The sequence below is a fragment of the Pongo abelii genome, chromosome 6 (genome assembly GCF_028885655.2).
Source record: "Pongo abelii isolate AG06213 chromosome 6, NHGRI_mPonAbe1-v2.0_pri, whole genome shotgun sequence".
NCBI classification, from domain to species: Eukaryota; Metazoa; Chordata; class Mammalia; order Primates; family Hominidae; genus Pongo; species Pongo abelii.
The window spans coordinates 138,186,233-138,203,886 of NC_071991.2; the positions used below are offsets into that span (position 1 = coordinate 138,186,233).

The 17,654-nt window shown below is 36.6% G+C and overlaps 1 protein-coding gene across 18 annotated transcripts in view; it reads right to left on the reverse strand.

Moving 5' to 3' along the window:
• BRAF (B-Raf proto-oncogene, serine/threonine kinase) overlaps positions 1-17,654 on the reverse strand; it is a 207,449-nt gene that overhangs the window by 68,913 nt on the left and 120,882 nt on the right. For all 18 annotated transcript variants that reach the window (XR_008527273.1, XM_054559891.2, XM_054559890.2 and 15 more), the window contains 4 exons: positions 12,894-12,997; positions 11,966-12,068; positions 5,430-5,578; positions 4,381-4,500 (listed from right to left, as the gene is read on the reverse strand). Coding sequence is in view for 17 of the 18 variants with exons in the window: in XM_054559891.2 (XP_054415866.1) it covers positions 4,381-4,500; positions 5,430-5,578; positions 11,966-12,068; positions 12,894-12,997 (476 nt within the window). In the remaining variant the exon portion in view is untranslated. The remainder of the gene's footprint in view (positions 1-4,380; positions 4,501-5,429; positions 5,579-11,965; positions 12,069-12,893; positions 12,998-17,654) is intronic.

Consider the following 17,654-nt stretch of genomic DNA (forward strand, 5'->3'; position numbering starts at 1 on the left):
AAAGGGCACTGACTGTCAGACAACTATTTACAGGCTGATTTAAAGTATCAAGGCATGCCAGGTGCAGTGGCTCATGCCTGTAATCCCAGCACTTTTGGAGGCCAAAGCAGGTGGATCACCTGAGGTCAGGAGTTCAAGACCAGCCTGGCCAACATAGTAAAACCCCGTCTCTACTAAAAATAACAAAAATTAGCTGGGTGTGGTGTTAAGGGCCTGTAATCCCAGCTACTCAGGAGGCTGAGGCACAAGAATCACTTGAACCAGGGAGGCAGAGACTGCAGTGAGCCAAGATCACGTCTCTGCACTCGCCTGGGTAACAAAGTGAGACTCCATCTTTAAAAAAAAAAAAAAAAAAAAAAAAAAGGCTTAAAATTGGAAAAAGTATGAATTAACTAGAATTGCGTAAGATAGTCTACTGTAATAATTGATCTGGGATAGGCAGAGATGGCAGTAAGTCACTTCTGAAACTCACCAAGTTAGGAATATGACAGAAACATGTAGTAGATAACAAATCAGAGATAAGTATGCAAAAGACATTGGTCCAGAAGAAAAACAAAAACCAGATTTAATCTAAGAGACTTCACTATCATAAGAATGCATATATTAGAAAATGATGATATCTGCATATTATACAAAATCAGAGAAACTCAATTTGGTAGTTGGTATTCTAATAGTTGTGCCTTGGTCCACCAAGTCAACTTCTCTAGCTTTCAGGGCAAGTACAAGGAACACTTGAAGTGATCATAATCTGATGTCATTGAATATCTCAGCCATGTCCTAATTCTATGCTTAACGAAAACAGTCTTCTGATTATAATTTGATTTCCCATAAATCTCTTACAAAAGAAGAGTGAGCGCTGGCACACACAACACAAGAAGTCTAATTTACATAACAGGTATATTTTTCACTGAAAAATATTACCTGGTATCCTGATGCAATTTTTTTTTCTGATTTCAGTTAATATAAACCAGTATAATTCCTAATCTCATCATTTCTGGGAATCGATAAAATTACATCACCATACTGGGAAATCTTTCTACTAACCAAGGTAACTTATACCCTATGAAGTATCTTGGCAGTCAGCAAACTGGCTTTCTCCCAATGATACCTGTACCTATCCTGCAGTAAACCTCTTTAAAGCAGTACCAAATTAAAGACAAAAGGAATTTTAATTATAATACCCTTCAGCAAATTACCAGTTAGTTTAGATCTCATTCTTAATCTAGAATATTTAAAAGTTTTGAAAACTTTGGTTTGGTGATACGTACATTTTAAATGTTGACCTCTCATAAATTTATACATTCTACAGCATTTTTAAAAAGTAGAAAAGGAGGTATCTCTCACTTTGTATTCAAAACTGGGCAATGTATCGCTTCTCCAGTATTTCTTGATTACATCCATTACTACACTTGTTTCATGACCATTATTATTGTTATCAGGACCAGTAACAAACTGCAAAAGAGTTTTGATACTGAACAAGGTTGGCTTCTATCTTTACAGAGACAACCATATGGAGTTATGTCATAAAAACATCAGGAAAATGACTTATAGACAAGTTTGAACATCTTATCATTTGCTCAAGATCAGAATCTATTTCAGTTCAGATACCAATAAAATATTCATGGTACAGGCAAATGGTTTCTTAATTTTAAGATAGCATTCCTTCACCAGAAGGCAAATGTCCTGGATCATTACCAGTATAAACCTTCAGAGAGGCCAAGCTAATTTCATTAGGGTGTTTTGTAACTGCTCACAAAACTGGGACCTGCCATTAGAAAGGCATCATGGTCTACAGAATCTGTCAGGAGAAAATATTATAACCAAAAAATTAAAAACCAACCAAATAATAAGAACATTTTGATTTGACCATCTAAAAAACACACAGCTGCACACAAGTAGTGATAGAGCCAATGGGAATAAAATGACTCCACTAGAACAGATAACTGCTACAACCTGACAAGAGAAAACAACGGCTGCATTTTCCAGTGTTCCAAATAGGTAAGTATACTCACTGCTTAATACAAAATTCTTTTGCAAAATTTCCTAACCTACGAGATCACCAGAAAGGTTGGCTTTGTAAAAATTACAAAGTTGTACTGAAAATGTCAACTGATTTTGAAAAGATTTCTCTAGGTAGAAATCTAAAGAAATGGCATTACATTGTGAAGAGTGGGAGGAAGTAGGGTTAAAACTGACAATAAATATTTCTAATCTTAACATCTCAGGAATATTCTAGGACAGAATGCTGTATGGGGACTTTTTTTTCTTTCTTTTTTTTTTTTTTTTGGGACGGAGTCTCGCTCTGTCACCCAGGCTGGAGTGCAGTGGCGTGATCTCGTCCTGCTACAAGCTCCACCTCCTGGGTTCATGCCATCCTCCTGACTCAGCCTCCTGAGTAGCTGGGACTACAGGCGCCCGCCACCACACCCGGCTAATTTTGTTTTTGTATTTTTAGTAGAGACGGGGTTTCACCGTGTTAGCCAGGATGGTCTTGATCTCCTGACCTCGTGATCCGCCTGCCTCGGCCTCCCAAAGTGCTGGGATTACAGGAGTGAGCCACTGCGCCCGGCCTTTTTTTTTCTTTTTTTTAAAGCATGTGCTTCCAGACGCAGCCTAAATAATGCTGCCCCAAATTCAATGTGAAAGAGTACACAGACCTGTGTCAGAAATGTTCCAAAGCTAGTTAGGTGCAGTGTCTCACGCCTGTAATTCTAGCACTTTGGGAGGCTGAGGCAGGAAGATCACCTGAGGCCAGGAGTTTGAGAAATGTTCCAAAGTAAACTGATACCCACTTAACTCATCTTTATTGTGTCTTCCTCTTTATTTCCTACTATGAAGATTAAATATATGACACCTTTGCATTATTTTTATTTTTTTGAGACGGAATCTCACCTGTCACCCAGGCTGGAGTGCAATGGTGCGATCTTGGCTCACTGCAACCTCCACCTCCCAGGTTCAAGTGATTCTCCTGCCTCAGCCTCCTGAGTAGCTGGGATTACAGGTGTGCGCCATCATGCCCAGCTAATTTTTTTTTTGTTTGTATCTTTAGTAGAGACAGGGTTTCACCATGTTGGCCAGGCTGGTCTCGAACTCCTGACCTCGTGATCTGCCCGCCTCAGCCTCCCAAAGTGCTGGGATTACATGCGTGAACCACCGCACCCGGCTGCCTTTGCATTATTTTTAAAGTCACTTCTCAGCTTTATCCTCCACAACTGATTAATAATACTGTTCATTTTTTTCTTTTACGCTTTATGAGTATCTATCCCTTTTCCATACTTCTAGCACTTGAACTCGTCTTCATTGCCTCTCTCAGTTTTCACTACCAACAACATCCTAGGTTGGCCTTCTTCACCCTAAATTTTCTGTCAATCCATCTGTATTTCACTGCTAATTGATTTTTTTCTTTAAAGCCATTTTCATCAAGTTAGTAATCTGCTTAAAGACCTTTAAGTCTAAATTCTGGCCTCAATTCCAAGACTCTCCATAATCTGGTTTTACACATGGTACTTCTTAAGTTAGACAAACCTTTCTTCACTAGCTCCTAAACCTAACATCTTCATTCCCTTTTTATCTGTTTATTCCCTTTATATCTGTTGTTTCTCCATTCCCCTCTCACCATGCTTCTATTCCCTAGGCCAGTTCAGATTGCAGTTAATTCTTTAAAGTCTAGTTCAAATCCCACCTTCTTCATTAAGTTTTCCTGAGCACTCTCTTTTTCTCACTATTCTTCCTTCTGGTAAACATGAATACATTTATGTCCTCATCACATAGTTTAATATACTCCATCATAAATTGTAGATTATAATTATATACTATTTTTACATTGTTTGCCATTGTCTCATATATCAATGCTTCTTCATAAGTGGAAGTCATACACTTCTATACCTAATAAAAGATGAACTCAAGGTGTAGACTCAAAATGATCTGTTGCATGATTTTTTCAGGATTGGTTCTGAAATAGTCTATGTCATCTTTAATCCTACTTATTTGTACCAAATGCATGTAAATATCTGACTGGTGTGATGAAATAAGTTATTTGAGGAAAAAATCCTTAATTTAAGCATTTAAATGTTGGAAATGTTTCTAATTAACCAGGAGATCCAAAAGAAAGCAGTTCAAGAAGCATATCACTGAAGAGCAGAAGTCAAATCATACCCGATATTGATTTTTTCAGGACTGATTCTGAAATAGTCTATGTCAGCTTTAATCCCATTTATTTGTACCAAATGCATGTAAATATCTGAGTGGTATGATAAGTTATTTGGGGAAAAAGTCCTTAATTTAACCGTGTAAACATTGGAAAGGCTTCTAATTAACCAGGAGATCCAAAAGAAAGCGGTTCAAGTAGCATGTCGCCGAAGAGCAGAAGTCAAATCATACCCAATAGAGTCTGAGGCAGGTGCGGAAGGGGATGATCCAGATGTTAGGGCAGTCTCTGCTAAGGAGGCCTCTTCCTGTGGTATTGGGTGGTGTTCAAAGAACTTGGAGACAAACAGCAAACTGTGAGGCAAAACAAAACAAACCTAACTTGTGCAAAACCCAGAAGCTTCATATACCAAAATACATAGTTAACCAAAAAAACTGAGATCAAATTCCATTCTCAGAAACAACTGTTAAAATTCAATTAGTTGTATTTTTGTCTAAAGGCTTATTTTTAAAAAATTGTATTGCACTTTCAAAGGCATGCTTATAACTTAAAACTAATCATTCTATTCAGCAAATTTCTACATACTACAAGATGAAAATCATGTTTTATGGTTAAAGAATGAGAATAAAAAGTATCTACTGTAAATTAGGTGACATTATAATTTACTTAAAGTACAGAGTTAAGTTTTATTTGCTCAGGTGATCAAGAAAAGTAAGACTTTAACAGCAGCAGCAACAATGACACAAAAAGAGATAATAGACTCAGTCTAATCTATTAGAAAAACTGGCATACAGCAAAGAGAAATTTTAGAAAGAGATATATACTGGATACAAAAATTTTACATCTTACTCAAATAAATTGGGGGAAGGGAGCTGAATGGGGATGAAAGAGAGAGAGGAAGAATATAAAGGTAATTTACAAAATAGCTACCAGAATCAGACTACCTGATCTGTGGTACAAAATCATAATGCTTAATTTAATTGAAACAACTCTCCCTCTCCTCCTAGAAACTACCCAGAAATGGTTTCTATGGGTTAGGGATCTTGATTAATTAAACGATAATATAAAATATAAATTAACTGTATAGCTGAACCAGAATTACAATTTGGGAGAGAAATACTGTCCATTCTACATATTATTCTCCAACTACACTTAACAAAAAATCTCTATAACAATTGTATGGAAGAAAAACCCTCACAGACTTTTACACATCGTAGCTTCACATTAAGAAAATTTAAGTGTAAAATGGTAGGTAGAAAAGAGATATTTTTGGATTACTTACTCAAGTTGGTCATAATTAACACACATCAGTGGAACCTCTGTACTACAACGCTGGTGAAATTTATAACCACATGTTTGACAGCGGAAACCCTGGAAAAGCAGCTTTCGACAAAAGTCACAAAATGCTAAGGTGAAAAACGTTTTTCGTACCTGCAAAGTAAAAAATCATAGAGATTTCAAAAACTCACAAGAAAATTTTCTAGAAACTGACGTATCTACTCTCTTGTTTAAAATAACAAAATTGTAATATATTTATATCATGAAACTCACATACTATAAAGTACTATTATAAAATGAAAACCAGGAGGTCCAAGATAATAGATGGACTACACATATTTATTTCCCACCCCACTATCTAACTTAAAAACTCAGAAGTTAAAAAATGAGAAATGAGTAAAAGGCTGGCAACTGATTTCAAGCTTGACAACATAAAAGTAAAAGTAGACATGAAAAGGAGGAGGAAACAGAGGTGAAAGGAAGAAGTGTATACTTTAATTTCATACAAAGAAGGGAGGTTAAGCAATGCTGACTGGTGTTGATGCAACAAGAAAGGCATATATTAAAGTTACAAAGGCACTCAATAGAAGAACTAAAAAACTACTACTAATAAAAACACTGGGGGAGAGGAGGGAGAGGAAGAACTATAAATAAGCTAATTCCTTATAGAATCAGTAATCAGTATATGATATCTAAAGTTAATAAAGCAAGAAATTGTGGCTAAAAGATAATTACAGTCATGTGCTACATAATGACACTTCAGTTAATCATGGACTTCATACCACAGTGGTCCCACAAGATTATAATGGAGTTGAATAATTCCTACTGCCTAGTGACACCTTGAAGATCCTCACCTTGTGTAGACCTAGGCTGATGTGTATGTTTGTGTCTTTTTTTTTTTTTTGAGACAGAGTCTGGCTCTGTCGCCTAGGCTGGAGTGCTGTGGCACGATCTCGGCTCACTGCAACCTCCACCTCCTGGGTTCAAGTGATTCTCCTGCTTCAGCCTCCCGAGCAGCTGGGACCACAGGCACATGCCACCACGCCTGGCTAATTTTCCTATTTTTTTAGTAGAGACAGGGTTTCACCATGTTGGCCAGGCTGGTCTTGAACTCCTGGCCTCAGGTGATGCGTCTGCCTAGGCCTCCCAAAGTGCTGGGATTACAAACGCGAGCCACCATGTGCAGCTTGTGTCTTCATTTTTAACAGAAAATTTAAAAAGTAAAAAAGAAACATTAAAAATTTTTTAAATAGAAGAAAGTTTATAGAATAAGCACATAAATATTTTTGTATAGCTATATAATGTTTTTAAACTCTTTTGAAACTGTTATTTCAAGAGTCAAAAAGTTAAAAAAATTAAACCTTAGTTTACTGTAAATTTTTTACTTTATAAACTTATTAAGAAGAAAAATTTTAAAACTGTACCGTAGCCTAAGTGCACAATGTTTATCATAAAGTCTACAGTAAGAGATAGTAATGTCCTACGCCTTCACATTCACTTACCACTCACTCACCAGAGCAATTTCCAGTCCTAAAAGCTCTGTTCATGTTAGGTATCCTACACAGGTATACCATTTTTGATCTTTTATACTGTATTTTTACTGTACCTTTTCTATGTTTAGATACACAAACTTGCCATTGTGTTAAGGTTACCTACAGCATTCAGTTCAGTAACATGCCATACAGGTTATTAGCTTAGAAGCAATAGGCTCTACCTTATAGCCTAGTTGTATAGTTAGGCTATACCTTGTAGGCTTGTGTAAGTACATAACAAAATCACCATTGATGCATTTCTCAGAACATATCCCAGTCATCAGGCAATGTGTAACTGTATTTAGTAAGATGAAAATAATCACCAAAAGAGCTTAAAACAGAAACCATTAAAAATTAACAGTGATTTCCTCTAGAGTGGAATTGGGGGTGGGAGGGAGAGAGACTATAAATATAATCTACATAATAGCTAAAACAAAAACAAAAACAAAATAGCTGACAGAATCAGAACCCCTGGTCTATGGTCCAAAAACATAATGGTTAATTTTGGATAAAAATGTAAAAACAATTATTTATAAAACTAGTAAGTAATCATATGAAAATTGAAACAGCTCTTCCTAATCTTACTAAAAAAAATAAGGAACAGAAAAATCACCTAAAAGACAATAAGATCTATTTTTTCTAACAAATGATCAATTTCTTAGAGGATTAGAATGTTTGGGCCACATAAACTTATTTGTGAACATTTCTCTAGGTGAAACTTAGAAGGCAACATGTAAGAATTCCATGTCAAAGGCAAATGATGTAGAACATGAGTCACGTAACAGAACTGCACTAGGAACAATCTATCCTACTAAAGCCAGAAATTGCTTAAAATATATTTATTTAGTGTACATAATAATAATAAAATATAAGAATAAATATCAAAATGTGAGTGGCTATTTCAGAGTGGCAAGAGCATGGGTGACTTCTGTTTATTTGTTCTTTGCTCTGTATTCCTGAGATGGAGTCTCGCTCTGTCACTCAGGTTGGAGTACAGTGGCAGGATCTCGGCCCACTGCAACCTCTGCCTCCTGGTTTCAGGTGATTCTCCTGCCTCAGCCTCCCAAATAGCTGGGGACTACAGGCATGCACCACCATGCCTGGCTAACTTTTGTATTTTTTGGTGGAGATGGAGTTTCACCATGTTGGCCAGGCTGGTCTCGAACTCCTGACCTCAAGTGATCCACCTGCCTCATCCTCCCAGAGTGTTACAGACATGAGCCACCACACTCGGCCTCTATATTCTTAATTCATTTCAGTTTTTCAGAGATTTTTTTTTTGAGACAGAGTCTCGCTGTCACCCAGGCCGGAGTGCAGTGGCTTGATCTCCGCTCACTACAACCTCCACCTCCTGGATTCAAGCGATTCTCCTGCCTCAGCCTCCCGAGCAGCTAGGACTATAGGCGCACACCATCACACCTGGCTAATTTTTGTATTTTTAGTAGAGACAGGTTTTTTTTTTGGGGGGGGGGGTTAATACTTTTAATTACATGATTATAATTATACAATTTCCACTCTTCGATATTTTGTATAAAACCAGTTACAACTAACAAGATTTTCAAATGAGACAGGATTTTACCAGGCTGGCCAGGCTGGTCTTGAACTCCTGACCTCGTGAGCTGCCCACCTTAGCCTCCCAAAGTGCTGGGATTATAGGCGTGAGCCACTGTGCCCAGTTTTTCAGAGTTTTAATCACAAGTAATATTTTAATCACAAATAATGATATTTTACATTATGACTCCACATATAACTGTATTCATACAACACTACTTACCTTGACTATATACAACATGAATTAGAACTTCCTAATCTATTCTGCTACATGTAAATTTTTTTTATGATACATTAAGTAGATTTCAACATCAAAAGTCTACTTTTCTTTTTCTTTATTTATTTTTGATAGGGTCTTGCTCTGTTGCCCAGGCTGGAGTATGGTGGCACAATCATGACTCACTGCCAAGTCTGCCTCCCAGGCTCAAGTTATCCTCCCACCTCAGGCTGAATAGCCAAGGCTACTGGTGCACACCACCATGCCCGCCTACTTTTTGTATTTTTTTGTAGAGATGAGGTTTTGCCACGTTACCCAGGCTGGTCTTGAACTCTTGGGCTCAAGCGATCTGCCTGCCTCGGCCTCTCAAGGGATTAGAGGCATGAGCCACTGTGCCCAGCCAAAACTCCATTTTCAATACACATTTATTTACACATTCTGTTCCATTAAGAATAGAAAGTTATTGAAAATATTTCAAGGAAATTACATCCTGATATATAATACATTCTGGCTTTTTGAGGACATTTAGTTTTAAAAGTGACTCTTATTTTCTTCAGCTTTTTTCCTATGTATCACTTTCTAGGGGATATAAAACAGGTAAATGCCTATTTCTAATTGTGTTCTTTTTCCATTTGTCTCTGGATATAAAATAAATTTTAAAATCTTTAGAATTTTTTATGTGGCCATTATTTACCAAACCAAGTAGCTAGGTGACCAAAACATCTGAAGGAAATAAAACATGTGGATATGCATTTGATCATAAATTTTAAGCAATATATGCCTGTATCTGTAAATATACCTTTGTCAATAAAGATGAGCACAGGAAGATATATCTTTCTTTTGGGTCATAGCTTACACTTAATCTAGTATCTGAGTATACATAAATATGTATGGCAAATTAGTGAGAGGCACAGTCGAGGTAATTTGCATGCATTAATTTGTAAGGTGTGGGGCTGTGTGAAGGAAGACACTGAGTGTCTGTAAAAAAAGGAGAAGGGTTGGATATAAATGTTTCAAATATTGTTTTCCCACTTCCCAGTTCCCAAGGACTCTTGGGATATAGAGAAATACTGAAGGGATTGCTTTTATAACTATGAAACCACGAGGCATAAGTAGCCCTCCTTGAATAGCCAAGCAAAACCCAAGACAGCCAAGAACACTTTTCCTTTCTAAGCAGAACATAGGTTTTTGATCTTGCCTGTATATGGCACTCAGAGCAATCATTCTAACACACAAATCTAATCACATTTCTCCCCATGCTTACAACTATTACATTTCTAATTATTTTACAGAAAAATCCAAATCTTTAATATGGCTTACAAGGATTTTCAAGAGCTGGACTCTACTTATTCTACCCACAATACTGTTAACAACCTACTCTTCAACCTTGTATCATCCATTCTGAACATCTTTCAAAACTTTCAAAGGTAACATGCTTTCTTGCGGTTCCCTCTGTTTAGGGTACTCTTTACTTGATACTTACTTCCTCATCCATCAGGCCTAAGCTTAGATATTTCTGTCTCTGAGAAACCTTCCTAACTCCTCAAAAGCCAGGTTAGGAATCTCTGTGCATCTACAGAACTTTATGTATATACAGTAATTATGAATGTTTATGAAAATTTATTAAATCTTCTCTCTACTCTATGGCAGTGCCACTGTCTTATTCATTTGTCATATCCCTAGGTAAGATATGGTATTGGCAAATGGAAAGGTCTCAATAAAAATTTACTGGCAGGTATCCAACTGGGTGGTGACAATTTCCATACTCTGGAATCAATCTGCAGTTTGCTTTCACTATCCTTCTGTGGCAAGGACCTTCCTGAGGCATCATTTTAATACTATTTTCTCACGCTTAGCAACTTAGGTCTTTCTTTTATCTCCTCATATCCAATTTCTAGCTAAGAAGAATTATTAAGAAACAGAGTAGTAATCACTATGAAATGTATACTCAACTGTATTTGTATTCTTAAGAACTTAAATAAAAATGTTAAGATTTATCCACTTAAAATTCAACATGTTAAAAAATTATTTGCTGCACAGTAAAATTTGATTGACATTAGGTGTATCTTACACTTCTCCAAAAAAATGCCTTACAGAAACACAAACATGATTTCATTATTCACTACTAATGGAGGCTTGAAAGCATCAACCCCAAAGGAAATAATCTAATCAATCATCTGCTTTAAGAGCCCAGCTGGATTAATCACCAAGACACATGGGAAAACACTTGACGCCTAAACGGTAGCAGTAACTATCCACCTAGAAAAAACTCTGGCCAAAATTCCATATATAGAGAAAAGTAAGAAATGTATTCCTGACTCAGAGACAACTTTTGGCTTCTGCCTCCCATTTTAGAGCATAGGTTCTCAAGTTCTATGTAGATCCTCATCTCTAAGGTGGAAAGGTCCCACATTCTGGGCCTTATGCTGGTGACACTTAGGCTTATGCTAGGTTCTAGCAAATGCAAAAACCAGACAAAAAAGCCTCATGGAGAGTTTAATACCCAGCCATTCTATTTCCATTAACCTATCCTTCAGAAACACAAGGGTGTGTACAAGTGCGTCAAGATATATGCAGAAAGACCTTGTTTATCCCTGTATGTAACAGATTTTTTATAATACAAAAACTTAAATGTCTATCAATAGAGAAATGGTTAAATATACTGAATTCCTATTCTTATGAATTATTACATAATCATATTAAAATAAAGCCAGGTATACTGACATGAAAAGATGCCCATGACATCCTGTTGAATTAAAAAAAAAATTAAGCAAAGAATATCACATAGCATGGCTCCACTTTGATTTAAGAAAGGGAAAAAAGAAAGTAATGAAGGAAAGGGAGAAAAAAAGAAAGGAAAAAACTTTAGGCTTACAGGTACAAGCACACGTTTGTGTACACAGAAAAAAGTTTGGAAGACAGAACAATAATCTGTTAATCTAAACAAATGTTGGCCTCTAGGAGGGTATTTTCACTTTTTTTACTTGACATACTTTTGCACTATTCAAAATTATCTTTTAACAATGCATACATATTACTTTTTTAAATTAAAAAGAAAGTATAAAGATTAAAATTAAACTCTTGTTTAAATACAAGTTTTTAAAGAAAACAACTGATTTCAACTCAGGTAAAATGTCAGTTCCAAAATTACTCATCCATATTTCACATTCCCTAAATAAAAACTCATTCATTAAAATCTGAACATTTTTGACATTTCAGAAAAAATGTAAAGATACATACAAAGTTGTGTGTTGTAAGTGGAACATTCTCCAACACTTCCACATGCAATTCTTCTCCAGTAAGCCAGGAAATATCAGTGTCCCAGCCAATTGGTTTCTTCTCTCTGAAAAATGTAGACACAAGCCTTTCTTGGTTATCACACCTAAAAATATTCATATACCTCATGCTGAAGATATGAAAATTGGTTATCGAGGGGCTAGTAACAGTGAGGGAGGTTTGGCTCCCTAATATTCCATCGTTAGAAATTTAAATGGCAATAAATTAATTTTAAGTTTACCCCAAATAAATGTATCACTCTTGGACAAACAGCAGGGTAAAGAGATGTACTCTTTTCTTCAAGTCAGCTCCAGAAAAGACCTACAACAGCAGAAAATGGATTGTTCCTGGGGTCCAAAAAAAAAAAAAAAAAATCACAGGTACGGACTTATCTATCCATTCAAGGAAAAAGAGTACTCAAGGGAAAGGGACAACATGCCCCCAAAATGATTTTTTTTTTTTTTTTAAAAGAGGATTCAAAATGTGAGGGTCTTGGAACAATGTTAGACACTTTCTGAAAGAAAAGTAGGTCAATATAAAATGTTAATTTTGATATACCTTTTGTGAAACTATGAGTTTGTATTAAAAATGGGAGGGGGGTAAGAGTCCATTATCCAAATAAATCACACTCTGAATGGTTCAAAAATTGTAAGAATCTCAAATTCCAAATAAAATCATTTGATCAAAGTAACAAACACTACAGTCATATACAATTATTTAACTCCTCATATGGCCTACAGTATTTCTTCAGGCTAAATTAGTATTAATTTAATACTTTTTCCTAAAGTAGATTTTCAATTCCCTAGGTTTGGGTAAAGATCCTAAGAAAACTTCAAAGTTTAATGTGTGATTTTCTTTTTAAACAAAATTTCACGTCACATACAAACCATACCCATCCTGAATTCTGTAAACAGCACAGCACTCTGGGATTAGACCTCTCATCATCAGTGCTTTCTTTAGACTGTCTCGGACTGTAACTCCACACCTTGCAGGTACCTATGGTATCATAAATATATTGATAAGAGGTAAAGGGAGCAAATTACATTTTTTCATATTAAAAAAATTTAGTATTTCATCTTTAAAAAGTCAAATGGGTTACTAGGTCAGATACAACACCATTTCTACAGCTAACTTAATACTAAAGGGAAATTATAACCCAAATATTTGTTATTACTCACCAACTTAAATCAAAGCAAAGTTAATTTTCTATTTTATTAAAATTATGAAATACTTTAAACACATAAAAAGAAAAAGTAACAGTATCTGCTAAAATACACCCACAAACACAGTATATCCATCACTGAGAAATAATAGATGTCAATATTAAAGGCAAAATCAATTTTGATCCAATACTGTTCAAAGCTGAAAACTGTATAACCCTTCAATCACACTGACTGTCCTTAAGAGACATCTTACTGGCCCTAAACATACCGGGAAGAAAAAAACCTGTCTTAATGTGTATACTTGATATTTGTTGTTTGGTGCCCCTGTTTCCTCTGGGAATATTCCCTTCTCTAGAAATCCACATGGTACTAGAAAAGCTACCAAGGGTCACTACTTTTACGTCACTACAGATGACAGAAGCTGGCTAATCAGTTTCCCATATCCCTGGCAAGAGCAACTGGTCCAGGGCTATACATACGACCCAAACAGTACCTGAGTTCTTCCCTAAATTGACACATGGACACTGACAGAGAAAAGTCCTTGTTTCTACTGTAGTTCTGTAGATTTGTAGAAGATACAAATCTGGAGCCCTCAGTGGCCATATTCTCCACCACACTGAGAAAATCTGTTATAGAATGAAGCTAACATAGGAAGAAGCAAAGATTACATGGGAAGAGAGAGACAGAGAAGGGGGGAAAGGGGAAAAAAAGCATTCTTTCTGTATATTTAAAGTTATCCATATCTCTAGCCTTTTCCTTGCCTCATCCCCCACAGGCAAATCTGAATAACTTGGAACTGAAGGTGTAGACTACAGTGAGGCAGTGTGAGTACAACGGATACAGTTTTTATTGGGAGGAGGTATAAGAAGAAGGGGAAATGTTAGTTTGTAACAATAAGTTCCATTCATTTAAATTAAGGTGCTTAACAAACCAAAAGTTTCCAAAGAAATTGGGAATATTTATGCTAGAAGGGAAAAAATGGGGGTGAAGGTAAATATAAGACAGCTGAATTCAAATAATATATTGAAGGGGGAAGAGTCCAGAAAGCCTAATTAGGATCTATGACCAGAAATAACAGGACGCAGAGCGTAGTGCAATATAACCATTAAAACTATCAAGGTTGGGTGCAGTGGCTAATACCTGTAATCCCAACACTTTGGGAGGCCAAGGTGGGTGGATCATTTGAGGTCAGGAGTTCGAGACCAGCTTGGCCAACATGGTGAAACCCCATCTCTACTAAAAAACACAAAAAGTAGCCGGGCATAGTGGCGGGCGCCTATAATCCCAGCTACTCAGGTGGCTGAGGCACGATAATCACTTGAACCCAGGAGGTAGAGGTTGCGGCGAGCCAAAATCGTACCACTGCATTCCAGCCTGGGTGACAGAGCGAGATACTGCCACAAACAAACAAACAAAAACCCTGAACTTTTACCTATCCAGCAAGGTAAAAGTTTGTCATGAGAGACTGGGCTCATCACTGGAAGTATTAAAGAGACTGGATTGTTACAGTTGATCCTCATTACTTGTGGAGTCTCTCTACTTGAAATCTACTTGAAATCTCTCTACTTGCTAAAATTTATTTGTAACTCTAAAGTCAATACTCCCAGTGCTTTCATAGACATGCGCAAAGCAGTGAGATATTTGAGTCGCCTAATGCATGCACCTCTCCAACTGAGGTTGAACAGTGAAGCTTTCTCTTGCCTTCTTGTTTCAATTTTCATACTATAAACAAGTATCCTGGGCAGAGCCTATTTGGTGCCACTTTTTTCTCACTTTTGTGCTTTTTGTTGATGATTCTACTGTTTAAAATAATCCCTAAGCATAGTGCTCAAGTGCTGTTTAGGGCTGGTAAGCATAAAAAGGCTATAATGTCCCTGGCAGAGTAAGTACATGTGTTAGGCCAGCTTCCTTCAGGCATGAGTTATAGTAATGTCAGCCGTGAGTTCAATGTTAATGAATCAACGACATGTCTTTAAACAGAAACACACACAAAACAAGGTTACGTATTGACTGATTGATGAAAATGTGACTAGAGGCGGGTAGGAACCTAACTGTATTTTAAATTGGAGGGATTTGGGGTCTGATCAAGGAAAAAGATATGACCACGAGGTGGCAGTAGCATGCATAGCTTTATTGGGTGACATTGACAGATCTGCAGGCAGAGGATGTCCTTAAAGCATACTGTCCAGAGGCTAAGGCAGAGTGACCACTACCCAAACAGGACTGGCCAGAAGCTGAGGTAGAGTGGCTATCACCCAGAAGAGGAGGGCTAGGGGACTCTCAGAGGAGAGGGGAATAGGAGAGGGAGCTTATATGTCTAGCTGACAATGTTAGACAATCCAGCAGGGAGTCTATGTATCAAAGAGCTCCAAAGGGCAACAGCAGCTTGGAATCTTTATAGCCTTGGGGATTTGATCTTATTTATACCTAACAGATGTTGAGTACAAAGCAGTTTTGTGGGGACTGCAAAGTAGGCAGGCTCTCAGTGGCTAAAAATCTGCTTATCAGGATTATGTTTAAAACAATTAGATGTACAAAAAATTCAGTTTGGTGCAAGCACACTTTTAAGCCAATAGGTCTCAACCTGTTGTAATGGAAGAAACAACCCAGAGGCCAATATACAGAGGGTTTTTTTGGGCTCATCTAAATAATAATAATCTTTGTACTTCCCCTAGGAGCAAGGTTCAGTGTTCACTAATTGTTTGTAGTGAATTTATAGAACGTAACTACTACGAACAATGAGAACTGGTTGTAACCTTTCAGAAATAATAAACTGAAGTGAAAGCTCACTTTTCCTTGTGCCACTCATCTTCTGCCTATACTAATGCCAAAATTTCCTGACTGGTGACCGATCTTTAGCTTTAAACTCCATCCAATGTATCCTATCCTATGTTGCCACAGAAATCTTTCTAAAGAAGGCATTCTTTTTTTCTTTTTTATCTTTGTTTTTAATTTTTTACTTTTAAGAAGGTATTCTTAACTTCTGGGCATGCATGTGCATGCACACCTGTGTGTGTGTGTGTGTGTGTGAGGGTGGCAGGGGGAGAGAGAGAGAGACTTCTGAGAATCTAATGAAAGCCTCAAATGTGCTCTCTGAAACAAAATTTCATAGGGTTTGTGGAATCTGAAGACCATGCTGAGTTCACTAAACTCAGCATTTAACCCATTCTAAAATATAATTTTACATTTCACTAGTTTGCTTAAAATTTTCCCATTATTTGTAAGACAAAATTCCAATTCCATAATGTGTCATAAAAGGCCACCAATGACTTGGAGCTATCTATCCTTCAGCCTCTTCGGTAATTTCCCTCAGGCACTCCAGTAATGCACTTCAAATATGGCTATGCTCCCTCATGCTTCTCTACATATGCTGATCCTAAGTTGCATATATATTTCATCAACAGGCAAAAATTTGGTTTTCTGCTCTATTACCAAGGCAAGCCATCCATCAGTCCTTCTTAATTCCACTTTTGTAGGCTGAATTTTTATACTATTTGTTCTTTCATGATAGTACCTGTGCAACAGATGAAGAAATCAATGGAACAAAACAGAAAGACCAAAATAGACCCTAACACATAAAGGAAGTGCGAATAAGATAAAGGCAACATCTGAAATGGGGTAAAGATGAACTTTTAAATAATTGATGCTGGGACAACTGGAACTAATCTAGAAAAAAAGGTTCATCCATACTTCATATTGTATACCAGAATAAACTACCAATGGATCAAATATTTAAATGCTGGAAGGAAGAAAGGGAAGGAGAGTGAAACAAACCATAAAAGAACTAGAAGAAAGCATGGCACCTTCAAATCTTCAAATGAAAAAGGCTTTTATAACTCTGATGCAAAATCTACAAGTCATAAAGAAAAAAACATTAAATTCACCTACATAAAACTAAAAAAAAACTTTTGGATGGCAAAACAAACACATTAAAAGTGAAGTAAAAAGACAGTACAAATGGTGAAAAATATATTTGCAACTCATTTAGCAGATACGTTAGCTTCCTGATACACAAAGAGCTCCTGAAAAACTGAAATGAAGACCAACAACCCAAAAGAAAAAGGGAAAAAGATATGAGAGACAGGTCCCAGAAACAGAAGTAGAAATGGCCTTCAAACATATGAAAACATGTTCAGTCTCACTCAGAGGAAAGCAAACCCAAACTTGTGAAGTTATTTTCATTTATCAGATTGGCAAAAATCCAAAAGTTTGATAACATATTCTACTGGTATGAAGCTATAGGTAAACAGACATCTCATAATTAAGCAAGATCCATGAAGTGAAATTTGTAGCTATCAAAGTCACAAATGCAAATTTCTCTTTGACCTAGTCAAGCGTACTTCTGGGAATCTATCTCACAGATAATGCCTGCAATACATAAGAATAATGTATGTGCAACATTATTCACTACAGTACTGATTGTATATCAAAAGTCTAGAAAGAATCTGAATGCCCATAAACACATCACTGGTTAAATACACTATAGTAAA